This window comes from Myotis lucifugus, unplaced genomic scaffold (genome assembly GCF_000147115.1).
Source record: "Myotis lucifugus unplaced genomic scaffold, Myoluc2.0 scaffold_56, whole genome shotgun sequence".
Classification (NCBI taxonomy): Eukaryota; Metazoa; Chordata; class Mammalia; order Chiroptera; family Vespertilionidae; genus Myotis; species Myotis lucifugus.
Window position 1 is genome coordinate 161,309 of NW_005871104.1, and position 26,495 is coordinate 187,803.

Genomic DNA, 26,495 nt, shown 5'->3' on the forward strand with positions numbered 1-26,495 from the left:
GCGGAGGATGCTATGCCACCTTGGTTTGTGTAAGTGCACTCTATGATGTTTGCACAACAACAAAATCGCCTAACGATGCATTTCTCACAATGTGTCCTTCCTTAAGCAACTCATGACTGTAAGTGAGAACTTCAGCCTTCAGGTGCTCAGATCTAAAACCTCCGGGTCTTCCTGATTTCCCTTTTTCACACCCCATATCTGGTCCATCAGCAGAGCCTATCAGCTCTAACTTCCAAATATGTTCACAATCTGGCACCATCTCACCTCCTCCACCATTTCCACAGTGAGCCTCCAGCTGGCCTCCCTTGCCCCCCCGCTGTCTGTGTACCCAGCCAAGGATACCACCATGCTAATAACACGTGAGTGCCTGGTGGTGGGAAGAGGGTGGGGTTGCTCAGGTTCTTAACATTTTAATCATGTTTTAGTAGCATTACAAGCAGAATGATACTTATGTAATCAAAACTTTTTTTTTTCTTCAAATATGTGTTTATTGATTTCTGAGAAAGGAAGGGAGAGGGGGGGAGAGCTAGAAACATCAATGATGAGAGAGAATCATTGATTGGCTGCCTCCTGCACGCCCCACACTGGGCATTGAGCCTGTAACCCGGGCATGTGCCCTGACGGGGAATAGAACCTCCTGGTTCATGTGTCGACGTTCAACCATGGAGCCACACCGGCCGGACAAAACATTTTTAAATAGACGATTGTCCAGCACCCTCTCCCACACCCCAGCCTCAGCCTCCCCAGGTGCACGGCTGCTACCTTAATCCTCAGCTCTTCAACCTTGGGTCTCTGCATACCTGGAAGCTTTGGGAACCCTTCATAGTAGGTGACCTCCAGGAGTCCCGGGGTCTGAGAAAAGCAGTGCCCTGCTGTTGACAACCAGGACCTCTTCGCCTGAGGGGAAAGGGTCCCATGGGCAGCCCCTGGCAGGCTGTCTGGTTGCTTTTTACTGTCCGTCTCGGTTTCCTTCCTGTTCATTGTCAGGAGGGGAGCAGGCTCAGGGGCTTTGAAGTTAATGGCTGCTTTTATTTCCTCCTCCTGGAGTCTGGGGAGCTCTTAGGGTCTTGCTCCATTGTTCCTCACAGAATCCTGGTCAGGCTGGAAGGCTCCTTATCACACACCTATTCCAGAGTTCACCAACTAGGGCTGATGCTGGGTGTGGCCACAAGGCGTTAAAACAAACAAAAAAAGGGCAATGCAGGAGATATCTCGATTTATTACTTCTTTGGAAAGTCTAGCAATCTGGCAATAAAGGGCCCAAATTCTGACCATCAGAGGGGCTGAGAAGTGGCTTCTCACTTTGGCTGCACCAAGAGCTTTCTGGGTGGCCACAGTCCTCACACTCCTTACTGTCCCTGGCACCTTGGTTGGCATAGCCATTGGCCATCAAATATGTGCTTGTATGTGCATGTGTATTCAGTTCATGTAGTAACAGTAGAAATGCTGCACAAAACTTACACCACATCTACAACAGCCCTATTTCCAAACAAGGGCACGTTCTGACATACTGCATGGTAGGCTTTCTTTTTTTTTTTTTTATATTTTATTGATTTTTTACAGAGAGGAAGGGAGAGAGATAGAGAATTAGAAACATAGATGAGAGAGAAACATCGATCAGCTGCCTCCTGCACATCTCCTACTGGGGATGTGCCCGCAACCCCAGGTACATGCCCTTGACCGGAATCGAACCTGGGACCCTTCAGTCCGCAGGCTGACGCTCTATCCACTGAGCCAAACCGGTTTCGGCAGTAGGCTTTCAATATATCTTGTTGGAATGACACAATTCAACACATAACAGAAGGCAGCAGCATTCTAAGAAACCGTTAATGTGAAGCATTAAACCCAGCGCCAGGCCTTTCTATGCACGGGCCTGTGAACTAGCCCCTGGTAGAGGGCGATTTATTTTTTATTTATTCCTTTTGAAACTTAACATTTTTTCTTTTATTTATTTATTAATTTTTAGAGCGAGAGGAAAGGAGGGGGGTAGAGAGAGAGAAACATCGATTTGTTCTACTTATTTATGCATTCATTGGTTGATCCTTGTGCACTGACTGGGATCAAACCTGAAACCTTGGTGTATTGGGACAATACTCTAACCAACTGAGCTACCTGGCCAGGGCTCCTTTTGCAGCTTTTGATTTTATACTTTTTTTAATTGAAAAAAGTAGTATCGGTCAACTTTATAAATGTCTTAGGCTTTGAGTTCTATTCTGTTAAAATGTTGCTTTTTCTATTCTCCCTGCCTGGTCCTCAGACCTAATTAGTAGAGTTGTATCTCAAGAATTTCTGGGCAAGGATCATAAAGGATTGGGCCAATGTTCCCTTGACTTTGCAGAAGACACAGGTAGAAACAGCCTAAAAGGATGGGCTTTACCAGCGTGGTAAACAAGGCTTACATCTAAGTTTATGGCCCAGATGTCGTCCTTCTGTCCCTATAAACAGAGCCAGCCTTCATGCTTTTGGCCCTAATGGAGCAATGCAAACCAATAAGACAGCAAGGAAAGACGACTCCAAGTGTATGCCTCCACTTCCCCCGAAAAGCTGAGTGCTTGAAGAATCACATCACTGACCCCCCTGTCACCGGGATGTTTGCAGCAGTGGGGTTACGGCAGCAATGGGCTGGAAACCACCTAAACGTCCAGCAAAGGAAATTGGTTACACATATCATGATGGAGCTATACTCCGAGACTCTAGGATAACCGTGCAGCTCTGTGGGCACTGCTGTGAAATGACTAAGAGGAAAGAACAAGGTGCAGACAGATATGCACGGTATGCTATCATTCGTGTAAAAGGAGAACAGGCATGCATGTCCATCTGGATAAATGCATAGGTCACTTCCGGAAGGACACACAGGCGCTGTTTATCCTTAGAGAGGAGAATGAGGCCTGGGATCAGGGTGAGAACATGTCCATTTATTATTTAAATATATTTTTATTGATTTCAAAGAGGAAAGGAGAGAGAGAGAGAGAGAGAGAGAGAGAGAGAGAGAGAGAGAGAGAGGAGAGGAGAGGAGAGGAGAGGAGAGGAGAGGAGAGGAGAGGAGAGGAGAGGAGAGGAGAGGAGAGGAGAGGAGAGGAGAGGAGAGGAGAGGAGAGGAGAGGAGAGGAGAGGAGAGGAAGAAACATCAATGAAGACAAAGAATCATTGATTGGCTGCTTCCTGCACGCCCCACACTGGGGATCGAGCCCACAACCTGGGCATGTGCCCTGACTGGGAATCGAACCATGATCTCCTGGTTCATAGGTTGATGCTCCACCACTGAGCCACGCCGGCCATGCCAAAACATGTCCATTTAGCCGTATATATCTGTAATGTGAGAGCTTGTATTCTATGAGAAAAACAAAAGAATAAGGAAAATTGAAGTGAGCAGTTGATAATATTAGTTTGACTTGTCCTTGGAGGAAGGTTGGAAATGTCGTTGGATACCTGGGAAAGTTGTAGTTAGGTAGGGTGGTCTTGATCTAAATGTTTGGTGCCCAAGCTGTGAGCTTAAAAGATGGGTTGGTAATGGCTCATAGTAAGCACTTGATAAAGGTTTGTTTTTGAATGAAGGAATGAACATACGGATACTTCTCAGGCTGGCTGGGGACTGAGTGGGTGGGAGAAGTAACTTCAGTCACACTGTCCCCGGCTGTCCACCAGAGGAAGCCTCTCCTGCTAAGGGCACTGCCCCCCATTCCACCTGTGGATAGTGACTCACCACCAAAAACATCAGAGCAATTAAAATTACTGGGGCAACATTGGTTAATAGCACTCTATAAACTTCAGGTGCACAACTTGATAATGCAATATCTGTACACTCTATTGTGTGCTCACCACCCAAAGTCTAATTTCCCAAATCATTATTCATTCTCCTTCAGTCGCATCGTATTTGACCCCTTTACCCTCTTTGTCCTCCTCCCCACCCCCCTGCACAATGTATTTTTATCCTTCAGAGATCCTGGGAAAATGAGACTCCTAAAAATGATACCCAGAGGACTGGAGAGGATGAACAATGTTTAGTAGAATCTTTTCAAAACAGTTCCCGGGGAAAAATAAAACAAAGTTTCCCCCTCCCTCTCTCACCTACCAGAACTTCTGAGAGGACTCCAAACTAGTGAATAATAAAGGGCTTTCTTCATTCAGTGCAAGAAAGAAATAATACAGCTATGAAAAAATAAAACAGCACCGAGAGTTATGTGACTCAGTGAAGGCCACACTAGTTAAGTCTATCACGGGATAATTTTAAAATAGCATTCATTCTTTTCTGATTATGAAAGTAATACATGTTTCTTGCAGAAAAATTAGACAATGCATATATTCTAGAATAAAAGGTAAAATAAAATATCCCATAATAAAAAAAGTATCCCATAATACTACCACTCTGATTACACAGTTAATATTTTTATGGCCATTCTCCAGTTTCGTGTGTGTGTGTGTGTGTGTGTGTGTGTGTGTGTGTGTGTGTGTGAATGTAGTATAATTGGGATCAGATTCTAACCTTTTCACTTAATATATTGTGAACAATTTCCCAAATCATTATTCATTCTCTTAAAAAAATGTGTGTTTTTTAAAGGGTTAAGTCATTATTTAACCAGTCCCTATTCTAATAGCTCACTATAATAAAAAAGCATTGTGATGAAACCCCTGTAAATAGATCTTTATACTCGTCTTATTTTTTGTACAATTCTTTATTGTTGAAAGTATTACATATGTCCCCCTTTTCCCCCCATTGACCCCCTCCAGCTCTCCTGCTCCACCCCCCCCCCAGGCCTTTAGCACCCTATTGTCTATGTCCTTGGGTTATGTCCTATGTGTCTTTGGTTGATTACCTCCCACCCACCCATTCTCCCCCACCTTCCCTCTGAGATTCCGCCCTCTGTTCCATGCTTCCATGTCTCTGGATCCACTCTGTTCATCATTTTATTTTGTTACTTAGATTCCACATATGAGTGAGATCATGTGATACTTGTCTTTCTCTGACTGATGTATTTCATTTATCATGATACTCTCCATGCTGTCTCAAAAGGTAAGAGATTCTTCTTTTTCACTGCTGCATAGTATTCCATGGTATAAATGTATCACAGCTTTTTTATCCACCCATCTACTGATGGGCACTTGGGCTGTTTCTAGATATTAGCTATTGTAAATTGTGCTTCTATGAACAGAGGGGTGCATACATTCTTTCTGATTGGTGTTTTGGGTTTCTTAGGATATATTCCTAGAAGTGGGGTCACTGGGTCAAATGGCAGTTCCATATTTAATTTTTTGAGGAAACTCCATACTGTTTTCCGTAATGGTTGCACCAGTCTGCATTCCCACCAGCAGTGTACAAGGGTTCCCTTTTCTCCACATCCTCGCCAGCACTTGTCATTTGTTGATTTGTTGATGGCAGTCAGTCTGACAGGTGTGAGGTGATACCTCATTGTTGTTTTAATTTGATCTGATCAGTGACTTTAAGCATTTTTCACATGTCTCTTGGCCATTTGTATGTTTTCTTTGGAGAAGTATCTATTTAGGTCCTTTGCCCATTTTTTAATTGGATTGTTTGTCTTCCTTTTGTTAAGTTGTATGAGTTTCTTATATAGTTTGGATATTAACCCTTTATCAAATATATCTTTGCCAAATATGTCCTCACATACAGTGGGTTCTCTTTTTGTTTTATTGATGGTTTCTTTTGCTGTGCAGAAGCTTTTTATTTTGATGTAGTCTCATTTGTTTGTGTTCTCCTTAGTTTCCTTTGGCTTAGATACGTATCTGTAAACATTGCTATGAGAGATATCTGAGTTTTTGCTGCCTAATGTTTCTTCTAGGATTTTTATGGTTTTATGACTTACATTGAAGTCTCTTATCCGTTTTGAGTTTATTCTTGTGTATGGTGTAAGTTGGTGGTCTAGTTTCATTTTTTTAAAATATATGTTATTGATTTTTTACAGAGAGGAAGGGAGAGGGATAGAGAGTTAGAAACATCGATGAGAGAGAAACATTGATCAGCCACCTCCTGCACACTCCCCACTGGGGATGTGCCCGCAACCAAGGTACATGCCCTTGACCGGAATCGAACCTGGGACCCTTGAGTGTGCAGGCCGACGCTCTATCCACTGAGCCAAACCGGCCAGGGCTAGTTTCATATTTTTGCATGTATCCATCCAATTTTCCCAACACCATTTATTGAAGAGACTCTCTTGATTCCATTGTATGCTCTTGCCTCCTGCATCAAATATTAATTGAGCGTGATGGCTTGGGTAGATTTCTGGGTTCTCTGTTCTGTTTCATTGATCTATATGCCTGTTTTTATGCCAGTACCAGGCTGTTTTGATTACAGTGGCTTTGTAGTATAACTTGAAATCTGGTATTATGATTCCTCCAACTTTGTTTTTCTTTCTCAAGATTGCTCCAGCTATTCAGGGTCTTTTTTTATTCTATATAAATTTTTGGAGTATTTGTTCTAGCTCCGTGACATATGCCGTTGGTATTTTAATAGAGGTTTGCATTGAATCTGTAGATTGCCTAGGGTAGTATGGACACTTTAATGATGTTGATTCTACCAAGCCATGAACACAGTATATTCTTCCACTTGTTTATATCTTCCTCTATCTCTTTTTTCAATGTCCTGTAGTTTTCTGAGTACAGTTCTTTTGCCTCCTTGGTTAAGTTTATTCCTAAGTATCTTAATTTTTTTTTGTTGCAATGGTAAATGGGATTGTTTGTTTAGTTTCTCTTTCTGAGAATTCATTATTGGTATATAAAAATGCCATTGATTTTTGGGTGTTGATTTTGTATCCCTCTTCTTATTTTTTAAACTTCCAGATGCAGAATAGTTGGAGTAAATGATACATTTTTTTTAACTTTTTGAGTTACATTGTCTTTCAGAAAGATGGTATTAATTTATATTCCCAATAACACTGTATATTTGTCAACCCTGCACATCATGTTTATAGAAATATTTGCCAAAGCTGTACCCCACTCTTTCTAAAAATACTTTTAATGTCTTTGCTAGTGATTATGAGCATTTAAAAAATATTCATTCTTCCATGGTATGTGGGTTCATCTGTTTCTGCATTTAGGGTGTTATGTTTTGATTTACAAGATTTATATAGTAAGATCAACCTCTGCCACATTTGTTAAAAACGTTCTCCAATTTGTCATTTGCCTTTTTGATGATATTTGATATATCTGTCTTGCATATTTATTCAAATATGTATATTCATCCTGCCTATGGTTTCTTCCTATGCCTTAATATCTGGGCCTTCTCCTCTGAAATAATTCGCCTATTTTCTTTTAATTGTCTTGTGATTTTTGTTGTTGTTTAGTTCTTTGGGTTTGATAAGGTTAATTCATATACAGTAGTCCCCCCTTGTCCACAGGGGATACATTCCAAAACCCCAGTGGATGCCCGAAACTGCAAATACTTCTGAATCCTATATGGATTATGGTTTTTTTATGATAAAGTTTAACTTATAAATTAGGCACAATAAAAGGTTAACAATAACTAATAATAAAATAGAATAATTATAATAATATACTATAATAAAAGTTATGTGAATGTAGTCTGTCTCTCAAAGTATCTTATTGTACTGTACATACAGGGTGGCTACACTGGACAAAGGGATGATTCACATCTGGGCGGGATGGAGTGGGATGGCGTGAAATTCCATCACATTACTCAGAACAGTGAGCAATTTAAAACTTATAAAGTGTTTATTTCTGGAATTTTCCATATAATATTTTTGGATTGTGGGTAACTGAAACCATGGATAAAGGGGACCACTGTATTGGTATCCACAAAATGGAGGCCCCACCCACATCAGAAATCTAAACCTAAGTCAACCTGAACTTAACAGGGAAACACTTTCAAGGAAACCTAACATACGCCAATCACAACCGTCCAACTCAGCTTTAGCTAGCTTACCTTACTCTAGAAAATAGGACCTCCTAGCCTTATACCGAAATCCCAGTCTCCTAGGCAATCATGCGTTGCCTCTTTTAACATTCAGTAAGATTGGCCCTTGCCCCAAATCCCATTGGCCCAGCGCTCCATTGCTTGTGAGGCGCAGTTCTCTCCCCAAACCATGGATTGTTTTCCCTTGCATAAAGGACATTAAAGTCATTACTAAATCGTTTTAGTTTTGTCATTGGACAGCATCATATATTGATTTTGGTAATGGTTTAAATCAGTGATGGCGAACCTTTTGAGCTCGGCATGTCAGCATTTTGAAAAACCCTAACTTAACTCTGGTGCGTGTCACATATAGAAACTTTTTGATATTTGCAACCATAGTAAAACAAAGATTTATATTTTTGATATTTATTTTATATATTTATATGCCATTTAACAAAGAAAAATCAACCAAAAAAATGAGTTCGCGTGTCACCTCTGACACGTGTGTTATAGGTTCGCCATCACTGGTTTAAATAAATTCTTGATTGTGTGTTTCCCCTTCCCCTATTAATTTCCCCAGCCGAACTTATTGAAGAATTTTTTTCTTTTCCCACAAAAGTGAAATGCCACATTTATCATACGAGTAATTTTAAAGTTAGTTGTATATGTTTCTAAGCTTTCAATTATTCCACTGATGTTCATTCATCTATTCTTGTATCAACACCACACTGTTTCAATGATAGCTTTGCAATATGTTTTAGGATTTGGTAATATAGATCTATCCCCCATTTAAAAAATATCTTCGCTTTTCTCACAGATATTCTTCCATTTGAGTGTTAGGAAGTTATGACATTCCTTTCCCATCCACCCACTACCATTAGAATTTTATTGAAAGAGTTAATTTGGATGAAGTTGGTAGTTTTGCCTTCTATTTCTTCAAGCCTTTCTTAGGTTTCAACTTTTATAATTTCTTCATGAAGAGTCTGCACTTTATAGGAGGTTTATTCCTAGGTATTTTACACTTTTATGAGAGTTCCTAATTTTTCTGTTTACATTAAAACTGCTGTTTAAGCTCCCATTGAAGCGTACCAAAGGTGACTTTAAATTTTTTCCCAGGTGGGTATCTGCTTGCAGAAAACCAGTCAGAAGCTAAAGGCTCTTTAGTAGCAGCTACTTACTGAGCGTTCTACGCTTCGAATGGCGATGATCCCTTTACACGAACGGTCCTATTTGGTGATAGCTATCTCCAGCATTTTACACAGGAGGGTTCCCAGGCTGAGAGGACAGTGAGGAGCTTGGCAGGAATCGCCCAGCTGGTAGGTGGATCTGTGACTCTCCAAGAGTATCACAAAAAACTATCAGCCAGAGGACGCCAAGGCTGTGCCATCAGAGGCCCGGATTCAAAGGCGCGCTTTTTCTAAAACAATCAACTAAGTTAGGAAGACAATGCTTTCCACCCACCCGGCCCTCCCGAAGGCCGGGTTTTCCTGCAGTGTACCGGGTGGATGTGCACTCTGCAGTAGCACAATAAATACTAGTTGATTTACTGAGACTCTTTTAGAATTAGGGACTCGTGGATTACCAAGAGTTGCCTTTCTCGGGCTTTCCCAACTGTCCGTTTGGAAATCTACCTCCCCATCTCAGGACAGGTCTCCCCTCCCCCCCAAAAAAGTCAAGAAGGAAAGGAAGGAAGGAGGGAGGGAAGGAAACAGAAAAGAGAGGAGAGAGAAAGAGAGAAAGAGGGAAAGAGAGAGGAAGGGAGGAAGGAAAAAAGAAAGACAAAGGAAAAGAAGGAAGGAAGTAAAGGAAGGGAGGGAGGGGGGGAGGAAGGAAGGAAGGAAGGAAGGAAGGAAGAGGAGGGAGGAGGAGAGAGAGAGGGTAGTAAAAGGAAGGAAAAGAAAGAAAAAAGAAAGAAAAGAAAGAAAGAAAGAAAGAAAGAAAGAAAGAAAGTAAAGAAAAGAAAGTAAAGAAAGAAAGAAAAGACAGAAAAAGAAGGAAAAAGAAGAAAAGAACAGGTGGAACCGACGCACGGTCTCTAGAGCAGCGCACGCGGGAGCCAGAACTTTTCGGGGCTTTCTGCCCGCGCGTTTCACGCGTGGTGCGCGCAGGTGGCGCTGCGGTCCCCGCGCTCCCCACTCAGCCCCGCGGGGCGCCCAGGAGGCCCCCGGGAGTCTCCGCCAAGGTGAGGGCCAGCTTTCACCCGGCGGGGGAGGAGGGCGGGCAGGAAGCGGAGCCGGCGCTGGCGAAAGAAAGACTCCAATTCCCAGCCCCCCGCCCCGCGGGGCGCGGGGGCTGGCAGCGCATGCGCGCGGTCCGGCCCCCAATTCCCCCAGCGTGAGAGGGAGGCCCCCGGCGGCCGGAGGCTGCGAGCCGCGGCGGGACCCGAGCGCACGCAGGGGCGCGGCGGCGGGGCGAGCCGGGCTGCGGGGGCGGCCGTCGGGAGCGTGGAGCGCGGGGCGCGAGGGCTCAGCCGCGTGCGGGCAACCGGGGGGCCCCTCGCCTCGGCCCTGGGAGGGGCTCGGTGCCCGCAACACCCCACGCCCGGAGAGGGATGCGTGAGTTTTTCGCCCCGGCTCGAGGGCAGGATGTGGGAGCAGGACAAAGGCTGGGCGGCGGGGGAGGAGTTGGGAGCTGCGAGCCGGTGGCCGCGGCCGGAGCCCCAGCCTCGGCTGAGCGAGCGGAGTGGGCAACTTGCTGTGCAACTTTTGCAAAAGGGAAGATAAAAATTCTGCAAGTTGTTGCACAGCTGCAGGTCTCCCCCAGGTCCCACGAACAGAGGGGAAGGGACACCGCAACCTTCCCGGGACTGGAGGCGACCGCCCGCTCCGCTGAGGTGGGCAGGATGGGGGCTCCCGGCTCGGGGCAGCGAGGGTAGGGATGCCCGGGGTGGGACGAGGCGGGGAGGGTGGCTGCGGCGTCTGAGGTGCCCGTGTCCACGCAGGGTGCGCCCTGAGAGCCCAGTAGCCTCGGATCGCGGCGCTGAAGACAAGACGCAGTGATGGATGAGCCGTGGTGGGAAGGGCGCGTCGCCTCGGACGTCCACTGCACCCTGCGCGAGAAGGTCAGTCCCTCCCCGCCCTCGTCGCTCTCTGGCTGGGGCTTTAAAGTCCCCTTCGCTCCAGACTCTGTCTACTTAGGTTACCCCGCGGGCGACCTAGGAACTCCGGGTGCCTTTCCTTGCTCCCGCCCTGAGCCTTCTCCCCGCGAGTCTGGGTTGGAGAGACTCCGTTGGATTTTCTGATTCGGCGACCAGAGCTCCCAGCCAGCTAAAACCCGAGACAGTCACTGTACTCCATACGGGGATACTTCCCATAGTAGTGCCACCCGAGATTTTTTTAAAAGGTGAATGAATGAATGAATGAATGGCCTTAAAAATATTTTAATGTGCAATTTAAAAACATGTATCTAGCAGGTCTTGCATAGGATAAATGATGCTGATTTCCCGTGTCCTGTCGCGATGTAGCAGCTCTTGCAGGGGCTGCTGGGTGGAGGAGGGCAAAGGGTGTAATCCTGTCAACAATAAAAAAGTTAAAGGCATGTACTAAAAAATAGAAAGTTACGTAAAAGTAGTGATTCAGTTATAAAGAAGGACCGAATACGCTTTAAGACATCCTAATCTCAATGAGTGGCTGTAAATCTCGGAGGATGTGAGGAGAAAACAAACACTCCCCTGCCAGTTTGCTCTGGGGGCAGGTGGGGGCAGGTGAAACGTGATCCCTGTACTCCCCTCACCTCCAAGGCAGAAGTGCTCGGAGGAGGTGGCAAGTCCAGGTAGGCTGGAGGCATGGCCGGTGTGTCTTGCCTGCCACCCCTGGGATCTGGGATGAGACTGGGACCCGTGGAGTGGGGAACAGGTGTGAAATAGAGCGGATGGTTTCCTAGGGCTGCATGACAAAGTAGCCCGGACGAAAGGACTTAAAACAACAGGAATGTGTTCTCTCCCAGTTCTGGAAGCTAGAAGTCCAATGGCCAGGCCATTCTAGTCCTCGGCGTTCCTTTGCAGACCTCTCACTGCAGTGTCGGACTCTGTTGCCACCTGGCATTCTATCTGTCTGTCTGTTTTCTCTTCTTAGAAGGACACCAGTCATTGAGATAGGGTCTATTTTAATCCAGCATGACTTTGTCTTAATTTAACTCATTACTGTACATTTAAAAAAGACCCCGTTTCCAAATAAGGTCACATTCTGAGGTTCCAGGTAGACATGAATTTGGGGGACACTAGTCAACCCCCAGTATAAGGAGGGAGAGGTCTTCTCAGTGGGGTCCCTGGTTCCCTACACAGACAGGCCCCACATCCAGTGCATTTGCACCTGGTGTCCATGGGATTCTGCTTACAAAGTCACCAGCTCTTCAGGGATGTTTCCTCATTTGGGAGTAGCTGTCTTTCAGCCAATTTATTTTTTCTTATTTTTCTGGACCTACTAAGTCCGTCTCCGTCTTGTGTTGCTCGTCCAGGCTGTAACTTTCCTTTGCTTCCCTTGGGCTTTTCCCTGGGGTAGAACGGTCAAGGTGTAGCGTGTTCTGGGCATCTGGAGAAGAGATCCGGTCTGGGTGGTTCAATTAAAAAGCAGGGGCAGTGGGGTGGTAGACCAGGCAGTAATGGTCCTTTTGTAGAGGTGGCGGCTGAACGGATTAGCGAGGGCTGCCCTGGAAATTGGGCGTCCTTGCTTATCATGGGCTCGGGTGGTTGCTCATAGAGTGGGAGGAATGGCTTTGACCTCATTTGCCCCTTTCCAGCAGGAAGGGTTTCTAAGAACAGTATAAAAACTCAACCAGCTCGGTTACCTGAGAATCCTGTCTTTTGTATGTATGTGAGTGTGTTCTTACCTCTCTTCCAGCCACTCAGAGGAGCAAGGCGGGCAGGTCTCATTAACTGTGCCTCACCCATGCCAGAGTGCCAGATTAGTTCACTATCTTGAGGGCTTGTTCAGGTTTTACAGGTTAGAAATAGAAAACTAACTTGGGGTTGATGGTCCGGGGCCCCTGTGATTTGAAGCTGGTCCTACGGGGTAAATCCTGGGTTCCTTTGGTTATAATGTCTTACCTCCCCAGTATATTGACTGTTTTTCTCCTTTATTTCTTCTCCCTGTTCAAAGAACATGCTTCTCGAGAAAAATTGGCTTAATGGAGAGAAAAGCGAAGACTAGGGGGAACCCAGTATCCACACTAGCCCTACCTTTCTTAAGGAGTGAGGACTGGCCTTTTATTTTTCCCAGAGGAATTTGATTCTGCTCTCCTACCTTGCCTCCCACCCCCTCCCACACTGACTCCTTTTCTCTTCCTTGAATAAGTCAAGTGCATTCGTGTCTCAGGGCCTTTGCACTGGCTGTTCCCCTGTACTTGGAGTTAACTTTCCTCTAATTCCGTCCCTCTGTGTCAGTCTAGCAAATCATCCTGTTGTATTTTCTTTATTGCATTTACCAGCACCAGGGATTATTTTCTGTTTATTATCTTTCCCCCCAGAATATATGCTGCACAAGAGTAGGCCTGCACGTGCCGTGTTCAGTGCCAGGCCTCAGTGCCCAGAACAGAGCCTCCCCGACTGGTGTGGAATGATGAGAAGAATGACTCGCCCTTAATTTCCTCGTCTGTAAATTGGAGAAAATGTTTTCTAGGCTGTTAGGAGGAAGTGAGAGAACCTAACAACTGTGTGTGACACGTGGCAGGGAACCTAACAACTGTGTGTGACACGTGGCAGGGACATGGCAGGTGCCGTGCCTTTCCAGTTACGATTGCTGCATGTGAGGCTACGCTCCTTCCTTGTAGTGCATGGTCGGGGTAAGGCTGGGGTTTGTGACCACCCTCCAAGGGGTTCATTGTTATTCCATTGGACCATTGGTTTGGAATGTGATTAAGGCTGGGAAAGTCAGCAGTTTGGCTAAAAGTTACACACCTGCTGAGGTCTGGGACCCAGGAGCCAGACCCCATCAGCAAGGTCTCTAACCAGCCCGGATAAGGCATCCTGACTGGTGAAGGAGAGAGTGGACCCTTTTTGCACCATATCCCTCTGGAGAAGTCTCTCTCTGCCCTCCCTCTCAGGCTGCCTGTATTCCACACTCAGCCTTAAACTTCTTTCATCGTCCTTCCTGGCCCATTTGCTTCTGCTGAAACATATGTAGATCCCCCTCCCTTAACTGTGCCCCCTCTGACCTTTCTGCAGGGCCTGGGGGTGCCAGCCAGTACAGGGGAGTCAGTTTTCTTACCCACCACACCTGTGCCCTTGAACTTCTGCACTTACCATGGGGGAGGAGCAGATCATCACCAGGCTGGTCGTGACAGTGAGGCTGTTGGTGATGATTTTTTGGTAAGAAGGTATATGCCCTCATGAATATTCAGATTTAAACCAAGAGCCACCTTTTTTTTTGTCCCTGAAAGATGCATCCACAAACGTTCAAAATTAATAGCGTCTTGATTCCAACAACAGGAGGAGGGCCACCTTCTTTGTCCTTCAAGCATCTTTCCCCTCCACCATGGTTCTCGGTCCCCAAACTCAGGCTGTTTCTCTCACAGTCCTTGTCACCCTGTGTAGTAACTTGTCCTACCCACTCAGCTGTGAGCTCCTTGCAGGCATGAGGTGTGTCTGGTGTCTCGGCATGCCCAGACCAGTGTCCCGTGTGGAGAGGGACTCGGGTGTCCACCGCCTGACCTGCTGCAGGCACAGCAGTGGGAGAGCTCAGAAGGGAGGGACCAGGCTCAGATGGACTCTCCTGGGGCATGTCTAATGGCTGTGCAGGAATGCTTCCCAGGGATCCTAGTCAGGTCTTTGGCATGTGCCAGGAGACACCCTGGCCTGGCTGGCTAGCTTTGATGCTGGCTGTGGTGCCAGGCACAAGACCAGGTGGAGGCTGGCTTCAGCTTCCTACAGGCTTGCATCTTCTCCTCTCAGATAATTTGGGGTGGGGGAGGGGCAAGGAATGGGGGAGGGGTTAGAAATAGAATTCCCCACAAGAGCAGATTCACTGGCATTGACCAAAGTCCATCGTAGGGATCTTAGGACAAGAACTACTGGTTGGGCCCAGATCATCACCCCCAGACTTCTGCAAGGAAGTTCCATTTTTCTCCTCAAATTTTATCTCCTAATGACCTGCAAATAGAACTTGGTCTTCTCTCCTTTTGATTTACGTCCATTGGACATCATTTTCAATCTCTGATTAGTAGGAAGCAGTTATGTGAGGAAGCAAAGAAAATGTTCAAGGACCTTCATGCTGTGATTTAAGTCTTGAGTATGTGGAAGACTTTTTGAATATGGAGATTTGCGGATCCTTGGGGGGGGGCGGGCAGGGCGGGGAATCATACCCTCCCAAAGTCATGTGACAAGCCCTACTTGGCATGACCTGGTAGTTTTATCTTCTGGGGCCACAGGCTTCTCCTCCTCCATTGGGTGTTTGCCTGCTCCCAGGACTGGAGCCACGGAAGACCTTGGGGGTCTTCTCACCCTGCCCAGACTGGAGCTCTGCAGAGCCAAATGCGCCTTTCCTATTCCTGAGTGTGCTTCCCTGCACACCTAAAGAACTGCAGCTGCGTGAGACCACATTTCTTGAACCAGTGGACAGATGAATGACATTTTTACTGATTTGCGACTGAATTTATTCACAGATCTTCCAAAACACCACCAACTAAAAACAACGTTTAGTGATGAGAATGTGTGTGGCTTCTGTTTAGTGAGCATTTACTATGTTTGAGGAAAGGTGCCAAGCACCAGAATATGTATTATCTCGCTTACTCCTCAGTGCTGGAATTGACCCCGATTTCTAGGTCAGAAACTTCAAGACGCAGAGGGTGTGAGTTTGAACGTAAATTTATTTAAAAGAACATTCATTTTTTAGCAGAGACTAGAGGTACAAGGCAGGGAACACGAGCTGCCATGTGTGACTGTAGGGTCTGGGTTTCAGTTTGTTACAATGGTTCTACTAGAGCTGGCTTCTAAAAACACCATCCCGAGAAGCTAAAGCCGAGGGCTCTGGCCTTGCTCTGGGCACTGGGAGGGGCTGATTGCACAGCTTTACTTATTGGTGCTGGTGGGTCCGGCGCCTCCCCTGTGTGTCGTGCGTCTCACCTTGAAGTGATTTGGCCTTTGCTGTTGCCTGTCCCGGTGGTGGACATGGTAGGCTGTTCTGACTTGCCACCTTGGGGCCTCCCTCTGTTGCCTGAACTCTTTTTTTTGTTGTTGTTAATCCTCACCTGAGGATTATTTTTCCATTGATGATTTTCAGAGAGAGTGAAAGGGAGGGGGAGAGACAGAGAGAGAGAAACATCGATGTGAGAGAAAAACATCCATTGGTTGCCTCCTGCACATACCCCAACTGGGGCCGGGGATCAAGCCTGCAACCAACGTATGTGCCCTTGACCAGAATCAAACCTGAGACCCTTCAATCCACGGGCTGACGCTCTAACCTCTGAGCCAAACTGGCTAGGGCTTGCCTGAACTCTTGACAACTGGATGTGATAGAATCTCATTCCAGCTCCACCCCTTGCCCACATTATTTTCCAGGGACCTCTAAAGCTTGCACATTCTTTTATTTCTCCCAACATTAATATTTTTTCTTCTCACTCCTCCCTTTAAATTCCTTGAACTTCCTCCTTGCAAGGCTGAATATCTGTCTCCTTATAGAAAGTGGCAACCCAGGTCCATGCTGGAGGATTTGCCTAGGTCCATGGTCAGCAACCGCGGCTCGAGAGCCACATGCGGCTCTTTGGCCCCTTGAGTGTGGCTCTTCCACAAAATATCGGCTCTTCCACAAAATACCGACTTCTGTGCATGGGCCACGAAGTTTCAAGCGCACTGTACGTGCGCGCCCGCACGTGGTATTTTGTGGAAGAGCCACCCTCAAGGGGCCAAAGAGCCGCATGTGACTCGCGAGCCACGGTTTGCCGAGCCGCAGTTTGCCTAGGTCATCCTGGATTGATTTTTCTATTTCCTTTCCCTCCTTTTGGATTTCTGCACCCCCAGGGGGCAGTTCTTTCCAAATCATGAGATACACCCAGCTCTACCCATAAGAAAGTATTCCAGACACTGGAGATGGCTTGCATCTGCCCAGCTTAGTTCCAGGAATGTGTCATCCAGGCTTTTCAAACTCAAATGCTGGCTTTAACAAACCCTCACCTACTGACAAGGCTGCCGTATGCTTGTGGTGCTCAAGTTGTTATATTGTAAATCAGCGACCTGACATTAGACGCCTTAATGAGCCAAATTTTGGAGTCCTTTATTATTACACCAGCGGGCTTAGAGGAATATTGTTCCCAAAGTCTAAGCCCCTCATGGAGGGAGCTCTCCCTATTTATACTTTTTTTCAGTCATTTGTCTTCCAAATTTGGAATGAGACTTCCGGACCTTCTGAGAAAGAAGGCCTGTGTGCTGGGACAGGGCCATGAGACCATATCTCACTCAAGGCCTGGCCCGGCGCCAGCACTGACAACTCTGTCTGGGGCATAGCTTATGGCCTCTCTGGAATGGGAGTAGTCTTATTTTTCCTATTATTTAAGCAAGCAAGTGTTTACAGAAGCCAAAATAGCAGGGTTAAAATTTCAAACAGCAGTTTTTACACAAGGTAGAGGTTGCTATGCTTCAAAGTGACCTGAAGCAACTGGCCCTCCAGGTCCTTCCTGGAGGCAAAGATGGGGCTGTTAGTATAAAGAGGAGTTTCTTGCTGTCCAACTTGCTGAGATGGTCTGGACCAGCCGTGGGCAAACTACGGCCCTCGGGCCAGATCCGGCCCATTTGAAATGAATAAAACTAAAAAAAAAAAAAAGACCGTACCCTTTTATGTAATGATGTTTACTTTGAATTTATATTAGTTCACACAAACACTCCATCCATGCTTTTGTTCCGGCCCTCCGGTCCAGTTTAAGAACCCATTGTGGCCCTCGAGTCAAAAAGTTTGCCCACCCCTGGTCTGGACTGTCCCTGGAGGTGGGTACGAACAGGATGGAAGATTGGTGAGAAATGAGGTTGGGAGGCTGGAAGAGAGATCCTGATTCAAGGTGGTGTGTAGCTTGGAGATTCCCTGACTCCCATGCTTCACCTCTGAGGACAAAACTGAATCAGAACTTGGCATCCTCTATTGAGTTCTTCATCTTAGAAAATGAAAACGCTCATTGTGCCCACGACACTCAGCCAAGACTTGGTCTCAGTGCATCTTATCTATAGAAGAAGCAAATGATCTTGGAGCCTTACTTTCATCTGCAACCCAGGACAGTGATCCCTGCCCCACCTGCCTCCCAGGTGTCCCAGGAGAAAGGGGGTGTGGGAGCACTCGTCAACCTCAGGGGCCTCTGGGTTGTCACGTGGAGAAGGGGCTTGGCGGGCGCTCTGGTTGGCTGGGCAGCCTGTCTCTCTAAGGGCAGGACTTTAGAGGCTCTGAGCTGGCGCGGTGCCCTTGCCCTTGACTTGCTCTTTGTCTTCCTAAACCACACAGCCCCTTGGGTGAAGGGAGTGCAGCCAGCCATTGTCTAGTGTGTCTGAGCACCTGGCAGAAGGAGGTGACACTGTGGTTCTGCTCTTTTCTCTCTTTTTGTTTCCCCTTTTATTAAACACACACACAAGTGTGTTTTCTTGCTTGTTTAGGAAACTGCAAACATGAATACCAGCAAACAGAAGAGAGTAAACTTGCCCCACTTGGAAGTAATCTCTGCTGGCATTTTGGTATAGATTCTTTTGGGGGGGGGTGTCATCACAGTACTTTTTTAAAATTTATTTAAATTCTTTATTGGTTAAAGTATTACATATGTCTCCCCTTTCCCACATTGACCTCTCTCTGGCTGCTCCCACCCTCCAGCACATGCCCTAACCCTCCTACTGTCTGTGTCCATTGGTTATGCTTATATGCATGCGTATGAGTCCTTTGGTTGCTCTCTTACCCCCTCACCCCCCCAATCCCCTTCCCTCTGAGGTTTGACCATCTGTTCAATGCTTCTCTGTCTCTGGATCTATTTTTGTTCATCAGTTTTTGTTGTTCATTATATTCCACAAATGAGTGAGATCGTGTGATATCTATCTTTCTCCGACTGGCTTATTTTGCTTAGCATAATGCTCTCCAGGTCCATCCATGCTGTTGCAAATGGTAAGAGTTCCTTCTTTTTTACAGCAGCATAATATTCCATTGTGTAGATGTAGCACAGTTTTTTAATCCACTCATCTGCTGATGGGCACTTAGGCTATTTCCAAATCTTAGCTATTGTAAATTGTGCTGCTATGAACATAGGGGTGCATATATCCTTTCTAATTGGTGTTCATCACAGTACCTTTTTATTTTGGATTTTTTTTTTAGTAACATTGGAAAGTATCTTGCTCAGAACACTTTGTTTATTCGCAGTATACCACGCACCCATTTTCATCTCATTCTTCTCCACACAATTCCTAATTAGCAGAACATTAGAAATTATTGTGTCTATTTAGAATACATAATTCAAGAACATGGTAAAAAAATCAAGCTCTGTACATTGTGAATAGGCTTCCTTGCACCCCTGTCCCATCCCCCTAGTTTCCCTCCCTGAAAGTTCCCATCATCCTGATTTCTTAGGAATCCTTCCAGAGTTATTCTCTATATAAAGAAACACAAATGTGCTTAGCCAGGTTGGCTCAGTGGATAGAGCATTGGCCTGGGGACTGAAGGGTCTTGGGTTCGATTTCAGTCAAGGGCACATGTCCTGGTTGCAGGCTCAATCCCCAGTAGGGGGCGTGCAGGAGGCAGCCGATCAGTGATTCTCTCTCATCATTGATGTTTCTATCTCTCTCTCCCCCTCACCCTTTCTCTCTGAAATCAATAAAAATATTTTTAAAAAATTTTTTAAAAAGGGAAACACAAATGTGTGTGTTCTAATATACGTAGTAGTATAATTTACACACTTTCTTTTTGCCATTTGATTTTGTTTAATGTTTACATTTTAATAATTTAAATATTTTATATGAAACCACCAAATAGAAGCTCCATGACCAAAATCTTTTCTGTTCATGGTAACAATAAAGGTATATAGTAGATACTAAGTAAATTTGTATTTAATGAATGAATGGCATATTTCTTTTTGCTCATTTTCTATCCAAACATATACATTTTATTTTACAAAAATGCCATCTTAGCATATTATAACTTAATTTGTTCCTAACTCTGTATACTAAATAGCTTTCTATGTCAGTAATTATTCTTCTACAATATCATGCATAATGTTTGAGTGCATGGATACACTATGATCTGATTAACTCATCTTGTTGGACATTTAGGTGGGACTGCTTATTATTTTAATTGAAGTATACTACAATATCATGCATAATGTTTGAGTGCATGGATACACTATGATCTGATTAACTCATCTTGTTGGACACCCCCGCCCTTTATTATTTTAATTGAAGTATAATTTATATGCAGTCCAATGCACAGATCTTAAGTGTGCATGCAGTTTAGAGTGTACAGTGAGTTTTGACAAATATCTGCACTCATGTAACTTCCACCATAATCAAGATAGAGAACCTTGCCATCAACCTGCAGAATTCCCAGCGCCCCTGTCCATCTCTCACCCATCCTGCTCCTGGCCCCAGGCAATCCTGATCTGCTTTTTGTCTCTGTCGACTAGATATTTAGAGCGAGAGGAAGGGAGAGGGAGGGAGAGAGAAACATCTATGTGAGAGAGAAACATTGATTGGTTGCCTCTCACACACACTCCTACTGGGGACCGAGCCCGAAACCTGAGCATGTGCCCTGACCGGGAATTGAACTGGGGACCTTTCGGTGTATGGGCTGATGCTCAACCAACTGAGCCACACCAGCCAGGCCTGGGTAAAGGCTCTTTTGAAGTAACAACTATGCCATTATTATACCTAACGATATTAACAGTAATTCATTTTCCCCAGTTGCCTCAAAATTGGTTTTTATAGTTGGTTTGTTCAGTCATGGTCCGGATAAGGTCCACGCATTCCATTCTTAAAAACTTATTCTTAAGTCTTTTATACTCTAATGATCTCCTTGCCTCCCGTCCCCTTAAAAAAAATGTTTTTTTTCATGATTTTTGGAGAAACCAGGTCATTTGTCCTATCCTTGATTTGGTGTCTTATTTCTTCATGGTATCGTTTAACTTGAGTTCACTAGTAACATTTGGTTTATATACTTCTGTGCTCTTGTGGGATTTTTTTTTAAATATATTTTTTTTAATTGATTTTTTACAGAGAGGAAGGTAGAGAGATAGAGAGTTAGAAACATCGATGAGAGAGAAACATCGATCAGCCACCTCCTGCACATCTCCTACTGGGGATGTGCCCGCAACCCAGGTACATGCCCTCGACCGGAATCGAACCTGGGACCTTTGAGTCCGCAGGCCGACGCTCTATCCACTGAGCCAAACCGGTTTTGGCTCTTGTGGGATTTTAACCTGCTTGTTCTCTAGCTCTCAGCTCAGACATCATTTCCTCGGAGGTGCCTTCCCTGAGCCCCAGACAGGGTCAAGGCGGGGCCCCTTGTTATATGTTCCAGACCACCCTGGGTTGCTCCTTTAGCACTCAGCACAATTTGTAATTATGCACTTAGAAATACGATTATTTCGTTTGGATCCAGCTTCCCGGGCCCGTGAGGGACAGGCAGGGGCTGCGTCTTCCCAGGTCTAAGCAGTTGTTGCAGATGAGCAACCCCCCCCCCCCCCACAGATACACCACCACCACCACCAGCATCCGTATGTGCACATCATGAGCACCTTATCTGAGGTCTGTGCCTTACGGCCTACACATTGCCTTCCTGGACTCCACTGTCGAAATAGTTCTTGCATGTGGGGTAGGTAGTATGGCTGCCAGTAACTCCATCCTTCTGGTAGAGAAATGGCCTCCTTGAGTTAATCCTACACAAGGGCTCAAGGACTTGGCCAGGGTCCCCTTATTACGTGGGAGATCTGGAGCCTTAAAACTTTGCAATGTGCTGTCCAGAGTCTGATTTGCGACAAGCAGCGGAATTGCAACCAGCCTTGAAGTCAGTGATGGTGTAACATGAACTTCCCCTTCAGTGGGGCCGACACTCTGAGCAGCTACTGAGGAGGTGAGAAGGCCCGTGGAGGGGGTGGGGAGTGTTAAGCTGTTGGCTCTGAGCTGAAATCTCTTGTTGGCCTCTCCCTTTGCGATAACTTTCTGTTTTGAAGTAGTTTCAAACTTACGGAAGAGCTGCCAGCATAGTACACAATTGTGCACATTTTAACACATTTGCCTTACCATTCTCTTTTTCTATCTTTGTGTTTTTTCCCCTGAAATGGGGCAGACATACCCCATTATCCCTTAATACTTCAGGGTTCATTTTGTATGGTTACTCTTTTTTTTTTTTAATAGTTTATTGATACTTAAAAGAGAGGGAGGAGAGGGAGAGAGAGAAAAACATCAATGTGACAGTGCAACATCAATCGGCTGCCTCCTGCATTCCCCCTGCCAGGGATCGAGCTTGCAACCTGGGCACGTACCCTGGACCAGGAATCGAACTGGCAACCTTCAGGTGCACAGGACAATGCCCAACCAACTGAGCCACACCAGTCAGGGCTCATGGTTACTCTTAAGCTGGGGCATGAAGTAGTTTCTGGGGGAATTTTTGTCAAACCACTACCAATATCTTCCCAGGTGTTAGGAGGCCCTTTTGCGGGGGTGGGGGGAGGGGAGGCAGAGGGGGTTCAGCATTCTGGTCAGGAAGGAGGAAGCCTAAGGGACTTGCGTATTGCTGGCTGTGAGTCTGCAGAAGGCAGAGTTCTGGTTTATTTCCTTGGACCTCTCTGTGGCTTAGTTAGCAGCCTCTTTATCCAGCAGCCATTTACTGAGCCCCATGTGTAACCTGCAGACCCAGGGGAGCCTCCGCCAGGACTGGGGGCCTCAGTGAGAGAAATGACTACTGTCCACATGAATGGGTGCTTGCTTGACATACAGCCCCTTCCATTAATGAAGTCCTCAGACAGCCTACTCCAGTAGGTACTGTAATTATCACCTGCAGATGGGACTTGCTAAATTTACTAGCCTCACAGGGTGGTCTGATCATAAATTACTAACGGAGCAGGTCATGGTGGGTAGTCATGCTCCAGGCATGTTACCTTTTAGTAAGAGGTTTATCTTTGTCTTAAGCCCTGTCCACACTTACTCTTGTTAACTGCCCTTAATCCAATCCCCCACCACCACCTGGCTTTCTCCCGTCTCCATGTCATCATATATATATATATATATATATATATATATATATATATATATAAATCTATATATTTTTTATTGATATCAGAGAGGGAAGAGGGAGAGAGAGATAGAAACATCATTGATGAAAGAGAATCATTGATTGATTGGCTGCCTCCCGCACACCTCCTACTGGGGATCAAGCCTCAACCCAGGCATGTGCCCTGACCAGGAGTTGAACCATGACTTCCTGGTTCATCAGTCGAGGCTCAACCCCTTAGCCACACCAGCCGGGCTCCAGGTAATCTTCTTTAGTCCCCCTCCTTAATTTCACATGCATAAAGGAAGCTGCAAAACTGTTCATGTCTGGGTCATTTGAGACCTTGCTCCCTGGCATATGTTTTATAAACGCTTATAGAACTTCAAATAAATAAATAAATAACGGATACAAGGCCACACAGCTCATAGAGGGCAAGGTCAGGATTTGAACCTGGGCTTTTAACCACTGTACCAACAGTGACATCCAGTTGCCTAGGGAAGTATGAAAAGCTACAAAGAGGAGGTGCTGTGCGAGCTGAGTACGAAGGATACGCAGAAGCTGGCTGGGCAGAGAAAGGTGTGGAGGAAGTTCATTACCAGGGCCCAGGGCAGCCTCTGATGGTCACACATCAGTGACCTTCGGGCGGCAGTCTGGTGAGTAGCCAAGAGAGGGAGCCGGGTCAGGAGCGTTGGCTCTGGGGAGACGGATCTCCCTAGGTGTCTGCACTGGTCCGCAGAGCCCATGGAGAGCTTTGAGGAGGGTGTGAGGAGGGAGGGATGGATCTCTGGGAAATGGCCTTGGCCTCGGAGACTGGGTGTTGGCAGTGAATCAGAGCCATGGCATCTGAGCCAGGGCAGGAACTAGGGAGACTCCAGAGTTTCAGGAAGTGGGGTCAAAAGGACCAGCTAACAAAAAGAGGGAAAGATTTCAGGTTTCTTACTAGTTGGAGCGAAGTGATTTTCCGTTGCTGAGCATGATGGGCCTTTGTCATAGTGAGCATTGTTCTTAGAAAGCTCCTTCGGGCAATTGCTCATTTCTGCGTCAGTTGTGCCATTTAGGGTCGGTGAGTGCACCCCATGATGTTCCCACAATGACAGGATAGCCTAACACGAGTTTCTCAGAACCTATCTCGTCGTTAAGCGATGCGTGACTATAAATGGTGAACAGAACCAAGTTCTCTGCCTTCGCAGAGCTTGTAGTCAAGCATCAGGCTTGCAAAGCACAGACAGGTGCCCAGGAAGTCCGGTTCAGTAAATCAGGGAATAGGGAGCGAAGGAGATTCCTCAGACTGCCTCACACTGGACGGCTTAAAACGACCAATGTTTATTCTGTCACAGCTCTGGAGGCTAGAAGTTCGAAATCGGGGCCATGCTCCCTTCAAAGGCCTTCCTGGCCTCTTCTAGCATCTGGTGGCTGCTGGCAACCCTTGGCTTGTAGCTGCATTGCTCCTTTTCTCTGCCTCCATCTTCATGTGGCCTTCTCCCTGGGTCTGTCTTTGCCTTGTCTTTCTTCTGAAGATCTGTGTTTGTTTTCCTTTTTTATAGGGACATCTGTCATTGGTTTAGGACCTCATTTTAACTTGATTGTATCTGTGATGATCCTATTTCTATATAAGGTGATATTCTGGGGTTCTGGGTAGACAGGAGTTTTTTTGGGGGGGGAGGGGCACTGTCCAATTCAATACGGGGGTAGGGGGAAGCTTCCATTTTCCTGTAAATTCCCAGGAGACTCCAGTGCCTGAGGTCAACTGACTACAGTTACAGAAACCCTGAACCCTGGATCCACAGGGGAACCAAATCCCAGCTGGAGCGATTAGTGCAGCGGTTCTCAACCTGTGGGTCACGACCCCTTTGGCGGTTGAACGACCCTTTCACAGGGGTCACCTAAGACCATCCTGCATATCAGATATTTACATTACGATTCATAACAGTAGCAACATTACAGTTACGAAGTAGCAACGAAAATAATTTTATGGTTGGGTCACAACATGAAGAACCGTATTTAAAGGGCCAGAAGGTTGAGAATTAGTGGATGGTGGTGGTGGTTACTGTACTCATCTGTTTGGGGTGCATGTTGGCACCAAGGTGCCCAGGAGGCAACATCAGAGGGAATCTGGCAATTGGGGATGGGAGTCAAATAAACAGCTTTTGAGGCCACAACTTAGGAAGGATGACCCGGAAGGAAAGGAGGCAAGAACCAGCATGGAAGGGTGACCCTGCCCTAAATAACGGGGAAGAGAAGGGGGGCGTGAGAGAATGAGGGGCAGGCCCAGCAGAGAAGCTGTGCGGATGTGGTCATATTAGGACATTGCTGAAGTGACGAACTTGGGTGGGGAGGGTTGCAAAAAGGCCGTGTGTTGTCCATGGAGGCGTTGTGGGGGCACAATGGTGTGGGTGGGAGGGGGGCCCCCGATGGGGTGGGCAGACATGCCTTTGGGCACAGTTGAATGCCTGGCAGTGGCTCTGGCTTCTGGGAATGAGGTGTGTCTGGAGCCGGCCCCCCTGCCCTTTGCTGAGTTCAGGGGGCTGTGAGAGATGTGGTTGGTGGCTTGGGGTGACCTTTCTCTCTCTCTCTCTGCTTAAAGGAAGCTGCAGGCCGGACGTCAGCAGGAGGGGATGTCACTGGCATTTTTTCCTTCATGTTGAAATAGTGTTCCCAGAGATGTTAATTCTTTACCGAAAATGCTCCCTGGGTTTATGAAGCAATGGGGCACAGAGGGGAAGGGGGGTGATCCTCCGGCCTTGCAGGGCTTCCCAGGTCCGAGGTGTGTACTCCTGTGGCCTCTGAAGAACCAGCATACCCCCTCCCCTTTCTTTTTCCCTTTCAATGTGCAAGTCTCCACTTCCTGTTGGTCACCTTGGTTACCTGTGGTGTTGCTTCATGTCTTGCTACTCTTTGTTCTCAGGCAGACTCAACCCTGGAGCTGTTTCCCAAGCAACTGGCCCGGTGCCTGGAGGCCCAGCCTCCCTTGGGAGGCAGCGGTGGGCAGCAGTGAGGATGAGCATGGCCGTGGCAGCATGCGCGGAGGAGGAGGGCAGAGTGGTTTTCTTTCTGGGGCCGGGGAGGGAGAGCAGCTCGGCTCTGCTGTGCACCTTATGCCGTTTATGGAATGGTTGTCACACCCCCTCATCTCAAGAGGGTAGGTGTTGGGGTGGAGGGCCTGAATTAAGTCACAACTGTCAGGGGTTATCGTCCCATGAGAGGGAGAAGTGGGGTGGGGTGTGTGAGCAGAGATCCAAGACTGGAAGGGCAGATACCGACACATGTGCATGCTCGAAGTTATCTCCTGCTAACTGGAGGGTTGCTGGTGATGTTAATGTTCCTTGTACTCATCTGTATTTTCTAAAATTTCCATAGTGATCAGATATTTTGTAATTGGTTCAATGTAGCAGTCCTGGCTGTGGGCTCGGGGTTTTTGAACGGTACTTGGGCTGGCCTGGCCCATACTCCCAGGCGCATCTGAGCCCAGCACAGGTGTG

The 26,495-nt window shown here is 46.5% G+C and overlaps 1 protein-coding gene across 3 annotated transcripts in view; it reads left to right on the forward strand.

Moving 5' to 3' along the window:
* Positions 1–9,921: 9,921 nt before the first annotated feature.
* Positions 9,922–26,495, forward strand: part of CCNJL (cyclin J like) — a 45,139-nt gene continuing 28,565 nt past the window's right edge. The window contains exons 1-2 of one of the 3 annotated variants that reach the window (XM_014456134.2): positions 9,922–10,046; positions 10,806–10,925. In XM_014456134.2, coding sequence (XP_014311620.1) covers positions 10,863–10,925 — 63 coding nt within the window. In that variant the 5' untranslated portion in view covers positions 9,922–10,046; positions 10,806–10,862. Of the gene's footprint in view, positions 10,047–10,329; positions 10,420–10,678; positions 10,698–10,805; positions 10,926–26,495 lie in introns of those variants that run through there. The other 2 variants (XM_006089056.3, XM_014456135.2) reach the window with 2 other exon arrangements.